Raw genomic sequence first — 12,672 nt, forward strand, 5'->3', positions numbered from 1 at the left:
ATTAGATCTTTTGATGTGTAACTTTTTAAGAGACACCATTAATCTCCCATTAATACTAATACGTTGCGTGGTGTGTGTTTGGAATGCAGAGGAACTGTCGAAGGAGAACGAGGCGACGAAGGGCAAGATGCGCCGGTTGCGTTTAGTCATGGAGCAACGTCGCGCTAAGAGAAAAGCCAGGCGACAGGCGCGAGCGGCGCCGTACACTACGCAGTGGGCTGCGATGACTCCCGCCGACCCGAACCACGAGCCGAACACGTCGACCGCGACCTCGGGCACCACCGCCACCGCTAACAGTGCGGAGCCGCAGAACGAGCCGGAGCTTCAGCCGTGCAGCCCCGAGCCGGTCGTAGCTTAAATACCACGTCACTAACAGTCAATTCACGGCACACAGTAGTATCCTCTATATGCGTACACATAGGGTATGATTGTTGTTCGCGTTTCTACCATCGACATATGAAACGGGCTAAGTGTTGCGCGCGAGGAGCCGGCACACGCTATAGAGAAAGAGAGAAACACCAGACGTATATTTGTCTCTCTTGTTAGCATCTCATTGATCTTTTTTTGTCGTTCCACTACCAACAACTACCAATGAGATACTGGTAAGAGAGACGGAGAGATATGCCTACTCTGTTTCTCTCTCTATAGCGTATGTCGGTTCGTTGCGCGCAACGATCAGTCCATTCTACATGTCGGTGGTTTCTACCTATCGCACTGATTTATTCCGAAGGAAGAGAATGCAGGGTCGAACGTGTCCTATCACGCGCTTACATCCGCATCGCACAACACTCGTTCCGCGCAAACCAAACGCTGCAAACGTTCTAAACGTTTTTACTTGACACCTGTTTTTCTGTTGATACCCCGTACGCGATCATTACCGCGGACCCGCTGAGTTTCTCTCCGTATGATGCAAGTGTCTCGCTTTCTCCGATTCGCGTTACCTTATGCAAATAGACGTAACTCGCGAGGATTCACTGGCTGACGTATCGGAAGATGAACTCCAATCGATCCTCCCTTCCTTGCGTACAGCGCTCGGAATCACTCCTTAAGCGTTCCTTTCTCTCTTTTTTTTTATGTCCCCCTGTTTCTTAGGATCGGGAGTCTCCTTTCTCGTCACCCTCGTTTAAATTCTTTTAGAACGGAATTCTCTCTGCGATGCAACACGCATCGCATGCGTCACGCATTAATTTGCGGTCGTCCCACAAAAAACCACTTGCAATTCATCTTCATTCACGTACACATCATTCCAACTTAATCGCGTATGCTTATTACTGTCATCAATGCACAATGACAACGCGTCGCGATGGTCACACGAACGTTTCCCGTGACGCGGATGACACATGAAGCGCATCGGGGCATTTGGGCGTCTATGAAAATGATCGTGCATGGCGTTAAAACTATATATTGGGCAATATATAGCGTTACTGCTATAATAAAAATGTATATTACACATATATAATTACCATTATGTGTATTTAGTATAACGAAATACTGGGTATCTTACGGCTATCGTTTCCGAACGTTAACAAAACGGTGATCTCGCAGTGTTTGGCCGGACTCAGGACTTGATCGTAGTTGACAATAATTACGCTCGGCGAATGAATCAGTGTGACGGTTTTACGTATCTACACATCGACATCGCGCGAGAAGTCGATGAATTGTTCTGAAAGGGGGGGAGAGAGAGAGAGAGAGAGAGAGAGAGAGAGAATGAAAGAAAGAAAGAGAGAAAAATAGAGAGCAAGAGCTCTTATTAAGGCTCCTATTAAGGAATCCTATTAAGGAACTTCCTGCTAGAAGTAAAACTCGCCGATAAACACGCCACACGCGTTAAAAAATAGAAGAAGAGACGAGCAGGATCGTCATAGTTTTATCCGTGTGCGTTTGTTACGCTCTCCTGACTTGTTCTCTCGCTATCGGGCACTCGAAGTATCTTATACGTAAATGCGAATGAGAAAGCTCGATCGCGCCGTACGGATCGCGATGCGAGAGAAGCGTGGCGTCTCGATGCGGAGTCGTTGTCGCCCTTGATGTAAGAAGTAGAGAGAAGAAACGCCACGGTAACTCGCGCGTAACGGAATCTGTGCAAATTTGTACTTTGCGTCCCTCGCGGACCGATTGATCTAAATCACCGTGATTTTTTTTCTTTTATAAGTAGCAAGTGCACTTTCCAACGTCTTCTTCGGATTAAAATCGCACTGACGCATACGCGGTTAATGTACGTCGGGACATTTCCATTTGACCCTTCGGTGGTTTTGTGTGCGGGCAATGTTTGTACGTCGATCTACGTGTTGTACACTTTACTCGCGTAGGCAATGTAAAGTAACAATGCGAGAGTAAGATTTAAATGAGAGTAAAGTGAACAACACGAAAGCTTGACTGCGTTTCTCATCCAATTGTCCTTCCAATCTCTGCCTGGAAATTGGACGAAACGCAAAAAATATCGTTTTATTCAGTATCTTCCCTGCGTTTGCGTTCCTTCTTCGATACCTAATTAATATTTGTTCAGTCAATGTTCCAGATTCGTGTAGTCGTACAAACCTTCGGTCGTGGATACATCATCCCAGCTTAATCGCGTTTATCAGCTAACGGGAAAAATAGCAAAAGAAAAATGAAGACAAGGGGGGAATGAAAGATTATTTTTTACGTTGTATGTAATTTATAGAGGAATCCGAGAATGTGGGAAACCATGTGTCTCTCTAAGTGAGGTGTAAAGCGAGTTGAGTCGAGTTGGAAATAGCAATGTTCATACCAATTCTTGCGGAGTATATGACACGATGAAATATGCTGTCTTTTTTAATCGCTGATAAATCATATCTCGACGCCTGGTTACCCTTCGTCAGGATTACATTATTATATTATTCTTCGATGGATTCGAGACGAGGGAATTGGATCCACATGCTCGAAGAAGGCGTGTAAGACGGTACTATAGGATGAAAAGTTGCGTGATCGTATTACATGGCGTGCTACGGCCCCACGATTTAACTTTAAGTTAATTAGGTACTACAGATAATACAGTGTCACATACTACTAATAGAATACATTGCGTTTAGGTTTACTTTAGGAAGAAGAAAATATTATTACCATTATTACATTATTATATATCATTAGTATACCGCTATTACAATTTTTGCAAAACTGGCTCAATATTGTAATATACGACTATCGAAACCTTTATCGAGTACCAAAATAAATAAGATTGCTTGCTAAGCTAAGGACAAGTTTATTTTGCTACTCTCGTTTGCGTGCGTGAGGTGTTCTGGTACGTTACGTGTGTTTGATACGTCTCTATAATATTGTTCATCGTTTTTATGTCGACACGATTAGCAAGCACTACGAAGGAGAAATCTTTTTCGTTATTCAAAATTTAAAGGAAGGAAACATATACGAGGGATGCATTAAATTAGATTAAAGTTCATCTATAAGAAATATACAGTTTATTTCTTTCAGCACACAATGTAACGCACGCATCGTTACGATCACAATTGACGAACATTTTCCTATACTAATATCGCAGTTAAAGTTTCGCGTTGCAAATAAACAAAGTGTCTCCGAAGAAACGCGCATTACAGGGAATAAGGAAATTTCTCCAATCATGTCTGTCGTCCCAAGTAGCGTAGAGTCTGAATTGTTTAAAAGTATAAACAAGAGAGTTTCATTATTATTATCTTTGGTACCGTCCTTCCTTCCAAAATGCTGTACACGCGCGTAACACATGGGGAATCAACGTCCGAACATTATAATTAATGCGATTATCAATCTTCTAATACAAAGTGATCCTCTTTTTGATTTTCATACGGCACATGTGACAAATATTCAGCAATGCAGCGCAGTGGTCGCACGCATGTCCATGTCCGCAAAGAAAAATGGCGTTACGATTACGTGCCATGCAGATGTAAGCAATTCAAAGTGCGCAATTTTGTAAATGTTTATATCATCTTTGCACATTTTTTCAGACTGTCAACTGGCGACAGATGAGATTTCCATGACCAATTCGGAGGATGCATCATCGGAAAGCACACAAAAGGAGGGATTAAGCGACATGAAGGAGAACGACTCGATTCTCCGTTGTATATAATACAACAGTTTCTTCGAAATTTGCTAATTTGATCTCCAAGTAACGTAATCGTTCGAGAATCGAGTCGTTCTCCTTCATGTCGCTTAATCCCTCCTTTTGTGTGCTTTCCGATGATGCATCCTCCGAATTGGTCATGGAAATCTCATCTGTCGCCAGTTGACAGTCTGAAAAAATGTGCAAAGATGATATAAACATTTACAAAATTGCGCACTTTGAATTGCTTACATACTGACGCAAAATCAACAAGCGTACCACTAATACAAGGACAAATGTGTTTCTGCTGTTTTGTTCCTGCTATGACCCTATCTCGATACTTCGAAGCGTTGCTGGGACCGGCTATGTTCACGTCATGCAATCTTTTCCGCTGCACTTCGTTCTCTATCCGATATGTGGGTGGCTTAACATAACGGGTTAGTGGACGTCGATTGCGGGATAGACTGTTCTCTATCCTGCAAGATGAACATTATATATCGACTAAACTTTCGCGAGGTCGTATCTCGAATTAAACGTTCATTCTGGTCCAGAATGAAATGAAATTTACATTTCGAAGACTAAAATTGCGGAACGTTTACTTGTGGCTGCGGTCAAGCTGTCGCTTCAAATGTGACGAAGTATTCCTCTTCTCCTTTCTTTCAAAAAAGACAGAAGGAGAAGAGAAACTTCGAAGCATTTGTAGCGCCGACTTGACCGCAACCTGTATTCCATAAATTAATACAAGTATCCCGTCTTACTCTACTAGCGTGCTGCGACTTTGGTATTTGTAAGAGCGTAAAAGATCGCCAAGCGCGCCAAGAGCGGCCTGTGGATCACTTTCCAGAAGATCGAGCGGCGTCTTCATCTCTTTGTTTTTTGACCTCAAGGAGTACGCCATTTTTATCCACGCTTATCAGGAAACAAGCTAATGCTAATTCAGTCTTTGCGTTTTGCTTCTCTAGTTTCTGCCAGATCTGCCCGGAGGGAGACATTGTTCGTTAGAAAGAATTATATATATATATGGATTGGTCCACGCAAAATATAAATATTTTGCGTGGACCAATCCATATATATATTGGCGCGCTTGGCGATCTTTTACGCTCTTACAAATACCAAAGTCGCAGCACGCTAGTAGAGTAAGACGGGATACTTGTATTAATTTATGGAATACAGGTTGCGGTCAAGCCGGCGCTACAAATGCTTCGAAGTTTCTCTTCTCCTTCTGTCTTTTTTTTCTTTCTGGCAGAAACTGGAGAAGCAAAACGCAAACGACTGAATTAGCATTAGCTTGTTTCCTGATAAGCGTGGATAAAAATGGCGTACTCCTTGAGGTCAAAAACAAAGAGATGAAGTTAAAGTTATTACTTGGACGACATACAGCGTGTATACGCGGTGAATCGCGCCTATATTCGGGTGTAAGTATAGCAGTCTGTTGCTTCAGGCTCTCGGCTATCGCGATGTGCAGCACAGTGTTACCGTCTTCGTCCGTGCTACCGAGGTCCGCGTTGTAATACACTAGCAACTCTACGAGCGACCAGTGTCCATGCAAAGTCGCCAAGTGCAACGGCGTTTGTCGCCGATTGTTACGCAGATCGACCATCGCGCGGCCACGATTCTCCGAAAGAAGGATAGCCGAAACTTCCCGGTGTCCGTGCCACGCTGCAAGATGCAACGCTGCGAGACCGTCCTCCCTTTTCACGTCCACTAATTGCGCATTACGTGCATATAGAACCAGCCTCTCCATCGCACTGTGGAATCACGGATTTAAAAGATGAATCAGACAACTTTAAGTAGGGTCAAGCTAGACTTGGTGAAGTCTGTCTTATACACGTACTGAGCGTTGCCTTTGAGCGCGGCAAGATGCAGGACGTTGCAGCCCAGGTCGTTCCGTAGTGTGAAGTCAACCGTCGCCTGGGCAGACAACATCTCGAGCACGTTCAGCGCATTCCTCTCGATCGCTTCGTGCAACGCCGTATTGCCGTGCGCATTCTGGAGATTGACATGGCATTCATGCAACAGTAGCACCCTCACACCCTTCTCGTGCCGCTTGTTAACCGCCACATGTAGAGCGCTACATTTGCTGTCGTTGACGGCATTGATAGCCGCGCCACGCGACAACAGCATCTCTATTATCAGCCGCTGAGTCCTGTGTAATTGAAAGAGAGAACACGTATGTAACTGACGCTGACGAAGATCCAGCAACCATTTCCAACGTACCCGAATGCCGCGTAATGCAACGGCGTATTTCCATTCTTGTCGGTCGCGTGCACAGAGGTCACGTCGGTGTTCAGAATGAGGGTGCAGAGCTCATGCCAACCTTGGCACGCGGCCACGTGAAGGTACGTTTCTCTGCCTATGAGAGTACGCGCGTTCACCCCGCTAGGATAAATCTCGGGGAATTCTCGCTTCACATCCACGCCTGCCTTGCTTTTATCCGCGTCCTTCAACAGCTCCTCCACGTCACTGTACGCACCTTCGGCTGCGTCATGAGAACAAATTAAACATATCTCGTTTAAAACGTAGCTAAAATCATTCTCCTTTCAATAGCAATTCGACATTTACATGCGATATATTTCTAGCGCTAACAAGTTTGTAGAGGAAAGTTGTATATTGTCAAATGAATTTCTAATATGAGATAGCAGGTTTTCAACACCCAAATTCAATCACAAATCTTTTTTCGCAATGATTACACAAGCTATCAATGAATTTCGCTCCAAGGGCAATGAATTCATGGTGGAATCAACTAATGTTGCCTATTAATTTAACAGAAACCCTGCTATCACATACTGGGATCCTATCTCGTGATAGGGTACTTTCCTCTATATAATAAATAGAGACGTACTCGAACGACTTCTAGTCTCGTTCGCATTATCACGCGTGACTGGCGTGACGTTCGTGCCAGAAGACGCCGGCTCGAAGTGACTGGTCGCTGGCTTGTTCTCTATCCTGCAAAACGAATACTTTTACGTATATTTGCTGGTGAACTGTAAATCATCACAACCAATTGAGTGATTCTGAAGGCTTTGCAAGACTCGCCTTCAAAATAGAAGATCATCTAACGTCGCGTTTCAGTAAAGTTAACATTTCGCAGACTAGACCTGCGGGACTGTGTGCTCGCATTCTATAAACAAATATTCGTTGTCTTACTCTAACTGCGTGCTGTGACCTTGGTATTTGTAAGAGCGTAAAAGATCGGCGAGCAGAGCGGCCTGTGGAGCGCCTTCCAGAAGATTGAGCGGCGTCTTCTTCTGGTTGTTTCTGGCCTTCTCGAGGAGTGTACCACTTTTGTCCACGCTTACCAGGAAGCAAGCCAATGCCAATTCAGTTTTTGCGCCTTGCCTCGCCAGCTTCTGCCAGATCTGCCCGAAGAAGAAAGACGTTGTTCATTAGAAAAATTTATGTACATATATAGGATTGGTCCACGTATTCAACGCAAGAACTTGGACGACATACGGCATATATCAGCGGTGAATCCTGCCTACATTGGAGTGTAGGCTCGGTAGGCTGTTGTTCCAGGCTCTTGGCTATCGCAATGTGCAGCGCGGTGTCACCTTTGTCGTTGACGATGCCGACGTTCGCGTTGTGCTGCACCAGCAGCTCGACGAGCGACCAGTGTCCCTGCAAAGTCGCCAGGTGCAACGGCGTTTGCTGTCGACTGTTGCCCAGATCGACCATCGCTTGACCCCGGTTGTCCAAGAAGAGGACAGTCGCAAAGTGTTTGTCCCCGTTGTACGCCGCCAGATGCAACGGCGTGAGTCCGTCCATCAAGTGACGAGTTACAATCGGCGAGCGCGGTCTCCGTTGCATTGTGAAGTCACGGATTTACAGGATGAATTCGATGAAGTGTGCGAATTCTAAGCACGGTCAAGCTATACTTGGTGAAGCCTATCGTACGTACGGAGCGTTGACTTGAAATGCTTCTTCTTCTTCTTCTTCTTTTTATGAAAAGTGGTACCTGACTTGTCCATAGACAGTGAGTCCATAGACTTTCTCGATTCAGCCGGCGTCATACCTAGGACCGGTAAATTTCTAATGTTTACTTGTGCCCCTCTCCAGGGGTACGTTCCGTTTCACGCATGATACGCGTGATGCATCGTTTATCCTTCTTTAACATTTGGTGAATAACAAGGATAAATAATGCATCATGCGCATCATGCGTGAAACGGAACGTACCTCCGGCCTCGCGGCCCGTTTCATGGTCATGAAAGTTTACCGAGGGTTGGCGGTCTTTAATAGCAGAGTTGGGAAGAAAGTTACTTGACAAACTAGCAAGAATTCTTAAAAGTCGCCAGAAGTAATTAATAACATCAGTGATTTTTATTGACCGTATCTGGCAATGAAAATTCTTATTGCGAAAAATATTACCCCAGCCAGGATTCGAACCTGGGCCTCCCCCAATCATATTAAGAAATCATTGAGCGCACATGCGGGGTCTATAATGAGAGTCGCAGAGTCGCAGCCGTAAGAATAATCGACTATGATTGGTCAATTCTTATGTGCTTGACGGAACTGATCAATCGCAGTCGATTATTCTTACGACCTCTCATTGTAGACCCAGCGTTACTCAACAGTTGTGCCTGCTGAACGTGGCTAACGCGAAAGAAAAATCTTTCTCGTTACACAAGTTTTAAAAGAAGGAAACTCGTACGAGGGACGCACTGATATAGACCAAAGTTCGTCTACCGTCAAATTGTTTATTTAAATTATGTCTTAAATTACAATTGTAGAAATCTATCGACGCTTAAGAGATACGCTGCAGCTTTGTCATAATATAACATCTTTCGCAGTATACGCCGCAAATATCTAAACGACAATACAGCTATTATTATAAAAACTGAAAGGTATGAAGAGAGAGAGAGGGGAAAAAGATAAAGGAAGAAAAGTAATATCATCTTCAAATCAGATTGGCATTGTCGCAAATCGTACGTTTCTCGTCGTGAACGTAAAATTCGCGATGCGTTACCCTGAAAGAACCGCCTCGGCGCGTAATAATTCATAAAAATCATTCTCCAGCCAACAGTATAGAAATTACGCGCGCCGACATGAAAAAAAAATCAATTGATTACGCATCCTTCGATACGCTCCGGAGTACATCTCACGATTTTCTCGTATCAAACGGGACGCGTCCCGAGTCCGAGTTTTCTTTTTCGTTGTGTTGAGTAGAAAGGCAAGACGTCTAATACTGATGGGAAAAAAATTCATCCAGAAATCACATCCGTAGAGTTTCTTTCTCCGGTAATCCTGAGAATCCCCAAAAGACCGATCCTCGTGTTTAATAAGCTTACACCACGGCAAATGTCGGCTTCTCTGTTATACGCGAACTTTCCTTTCGTTCGAAGGTGCGTTCGCAGCGGGAAGCGCGCTTAAAATTAATTGGTTCCACTGCTGTCGCATTCGATCACAAACGAATCACTTTGTATATACAAAACGAGTACAATTATTCTATCTAGAAAATTTGGCTATAAGACTGGATGTTTCCCTTTAGCGTGTCTTAATCAATTACGCGGAACGTTCATCGAACGACGTAAATGCGACGTGGGGGAAAAGGGGATACATTTAAACGCCGCACAGACTTTTGGATTTGCGCAATATGAATATTAAGTATCAAAGATACTTTCGCCACTTCTATCGGAATGCTCTGGGATACCGTGCAATGTAAAACACCGAAAACATTCCATCGCGATACTTAAATCGTATTAAATATCTAGCCTTGCCAAGTAGCGAGTACACAATAGTACAACTCCACTTTACTATTAATAACGTTTAAAAAAGTGACAAAGATTTTCAAAACTTAATCAGCAAAAACTCTCTCGGCAAAAATTTATAGAGAAAAACTTCTCAAGTATAACAAACGTAAAAATCGAGACGATAAATGAGGAATTATCTAAATGTGCCCCCTTTCCTTCTACTGCGCGAGTAAAGCAGCAGAAGTCCACACAGTTTGGAAGGTTTTCAAACACGTGGAAACAGTATTCTTCTTCTCTCCTCGCAATAATGTGGCGATATGTACGAACGTCTCTATGAGCTCCTATGATTGCTGTCGCATAAGCACGATCGCGTTTTCTACGCCGAGATGGGAAGCTCGTTCTTTCGTGCTCGTTACCCGCGCTCTCTTCAAACATGGATAAAAAATGGACGGGATAAAGCACAGGCGAAAACGCCGATTTCGTGAGGAAGGAAAAACGTACACGATGTACAAACGTACGTCGCACGTGTTCGTCGGGACACAAGATACTAATTTATCTTTAATAATCGATTACCAATTTACCGGAAGAGAAAACGGAAGGTAACGTAAGACCAAGTTATCTCGTGTCCGAGCGAACAATCTATTTCGCTATGGCACGACGATGGTGCGATATAACGGAGAGCTTCATCTCTTTCGTCCCTTCGTACAAATTGTCGCGGAAAAGAAATATACATTTTGGCAGTTTAACTTCTTCAGCGCACAATGCACGCATTGTCACGATTAATTGGTAAACATTTTCCTACGCTGATACCGCGATTGGCAGACTTCCCCATTGCAAATTATCAGTGTATCTCGGGAGGAACGTGCAATATAGCGAATAAAGTAATTCCTCTGAACGCATGTCTCTCGTCCCGGTGTGGAGAATCTAAATTGTTTAAAACTAGACACAACAGAGCAGTTTTACTATTATTATCATTGGTACCGGCCTTTCCTCCCGAGACACGACGTACATTCGCGCAACGCGTGGGAAATAAATGTCTCTATACAAGCGTGCGATTATCTAATACAAATTGATCTTCTTCGTGATTGTTTTGCGGCACATATGACAGGTTTTCAGCGGTGCAGCGCAGTGCTCGCACGCGCCATGTCCACAAAGAAAGGCAACATTACGACGACGCTCCATGCAGATGCTGCACATATTCGCTTCCTCGAGATCCGCGACTCTGGTCTCCAAGTAACGTAGTCGTTCGAGATCCTTGTCCTTTTCCTTCTCCCTGTCGACGATCTCCTCCTTCCGTTTGCCCTCCAACGAGTCCTTCGATCTGTCCTCCGGATTGGCTATGGAACCCTCACCTGTCGCCAGCTGACCGTCTGGAAAAATACACGAAGATGATGTAAAGTATTCGTACGGTATCCAATTTATAGCTATAATTTGTTGTACACAATATTCCGCTGGTACAACAAACGCTTAGATTCTTTGATCAATTTAGATCGCTTGTGAAAGATAGGTAAAACCGCGCACCTTGAAGCGCTTGCGTTTTAACGACGGTATGGCCGCAACGTGCACAACCAACGAGCGTAACGCTACTGCTAGGATCAATTCGGTTCTCCTGCTTCGCGTCTGCTATAATCCCCGAGCAATTCCGACACTCCGCTGCGTCGCCAGAACCGGCTACATTCTTCTTCGCGCCACGCAATCCTTCCGACTGCGATATGTTGTCTATCCGATACGTAGGTGGCTCAACGTAACCGGTTGATGGATTGTTCTCTATCCTGCAAGATAAATATTTTACATGTTTATTGATGAACTGTAAATCATCAAAACCAATTGAGTGATTCTGAAAGCGCTTGCAAGACTAGTCTTCAAAAAAACAAGATCATTTTAACGTCGCGTCTCAGTCAGGTTTACATTGTGAAGATTAAACGAGCGTTCACTCGTATTGTATAAGTATTGTATCTCATCTTACTCTAATTGCGTGCTGTGACTTTGGTATTTGTAAGAGCGTAAAAGATCGGCGAGCAGAGTGGCCTGTGGAGTGCCTTCCAGAAGATCGAGCGGCGTCTTGTCCTTGTTGTTTCTGACCTGCTCAAGGAGTTTACAACTTCTGTCCACGCTTACCAGGAAACAAGCTAATGCTAATTCAGTCTTTGCGCCTTGCCTCGCCAGGTTCTGCCAGATCTGCCCGAAAGGAAGACGTTCATCAGAAAAAATTATATACATGTATAGGATTGGCCCACGTATTCAACGCAAGAACTTGGACGACGTACGGCATATATTAGCGGTGAATCCCGGCTACTTTCGGATGTAGGCACGGCAGTCTGTTGATTCGGGCTCTTGGCTATCGCGATATGTAGCACGGTGTCACCGTCCTCGTCTGTGCTGCCGACGTCCGCGTTGTGATGCACCAGCAGCTCAACGAGCGACCAGTGGCCCTGCGAAGTCGCCAGGTGCAACGGCGTTTGCCGCCGATTGTTGCGCAGATCGACCTTTGCGCGGCCGCCGTTCTGTGACAGAAGAATAGCTGCAACTTCCCTGTGTCCGTTTAACGCCGCCAGGTGCAACGCTGCAAATCCATCCTCCTTTTTCACGTCCACCAAGTGACGCGCGCGTGCAACCAGCCTCTCCGTTGCACTGTGAAATCACAGATTTGCGAGATGAATTAGACTCGTGCGAATTTTAAGTTCGGCCAAGCTACACTTGATTTAATCTGCCTTGTACACGTACTGAGCGTTGCCCTTGAGCGCGGCGTGATGGAGGATGTTGAAGCCCCGTTTGTTTCGCAACGTGAAGTCAACCCTGTCACAGGTGCATAACGCGTCGATCACGTCCAACGCGTCCTTTCCGATCGCGTCGTGCAACGCTGTATCGCCGTACGAGTCCTGGAGATTAACGTCGCAATGAAATCGCAGCAATACCCTCACGCACTGCACGTGCTGC

At 44.8% G+C, this 12,672-nt stretch overlaps 3 protein-coding genes across 4 annotated transcripts in view; 1 reads left to right on the forward strand and 2 right to left on the reverse strand.

Moving 5' to 3' along the window:
• LOC105562598 (midnolin-A) overlaps window positions 1-3,207 on the forward strand; it is a 43,565-nt gene extending 40,358 nt beyond the window's left edge. For both annotated transcript variants that reach the window (XM_012013572.1, XM_012013571.1), the window contains one exon: window positions 90-3,207. In XM_012013572.1, the coding sequence (XP_011868962.1) occupies window positions 90-358 (269 nt within the window). In that variant the 3' untranslated portion in view covers window positions 359-3,207. The remainder of the gene's footprint in view (window positions 1-89) is intronic.
• Window positions 3,208-3,294: 87 nt separating this feature from the next.
• LOC105562701 (E3 ubiquitin-protein ligase MIB2-like) overlaps window positions 3,295-12,672 on the reverse strand; it is a 13,057-nt gene continuing 3,679 nt past the window's right edge. The window contains 16 exon segments of the mRNA XM_012013741.1: window positions 3,295-3,901; window positions 4,079-4,239; window positions 4,328-4,524; window positions 4,886-5,022; window positions 5,244-5,796; window positions 5,883-6,184; window positions 6,187-6,527; window positions 6,891-6,994; window positions 7,196-7,407; window positions 7,502-7,872; window positions 7,947-8,060; window positions 10,905-11,105; window positions 11,257-11,507; window positions 11,702-11,913; window positions 12,003-12,366; window positions 12,460-12,668. Coding sequence (XP_011869131.1) covers window positions 3,761-3,901; window positions 4,079-4,239; window positions 4,328-4,524; window positions 4,886-5,022; window positions 5,244-5,796; window positions 5,883-6,184; window positions 6,187-6,527; window positions 6,891-6,994; window positions 7,196-7,407; window positions 7,502-7,872; window positions 7,947-8,060; window positions 10,905-11,105; window positions 11,257-11,507; window positions 11,702-11,913; window positions 12,003-12,366; window positions 12,460-12,668 — 3,870 coding nt within the window. The 3' untranslated portion in view covers window positions 3,295-3,760.
• LOC105562599 lies at window positions 4,143-5,224 on the reverse strand. Its single transcript, XM_012013573.1, has 2 exons — window positions 4,807-5,224; window positions 4,143-4,524 (listed from the first exon to the last, which is right to left on the reverse strand). The coding sequence occupies exons 1-2, from the start codon at window positions 4,944-4,946 to the stop codon at window positions 4,218-4,220; spliced, it is 447 nt and encodes a 148-aa protein (XP_011868963.1). The 5' UTR covers window positions 4,947-5,224; the 3' UTR covers window positions 4,143-4,217.

Source organism: Vollenhovia emeryi, unplaced genomic scaffold (genome assembly GCF_000949405.1).
Source record: "Vollenhovia emeryi isolate VEMERY1.0 unplaced genomic scaffold, V.emery_V1.0 DF939185.1, whole genome shotgun sequence".
NCBI classification, from domain to species: Eukaryota; Metazoa; Arthropoda; class Insecta; order Hymenoptera; family Formicidae; genus Vollenhovia; species Vollenhovia emeryi.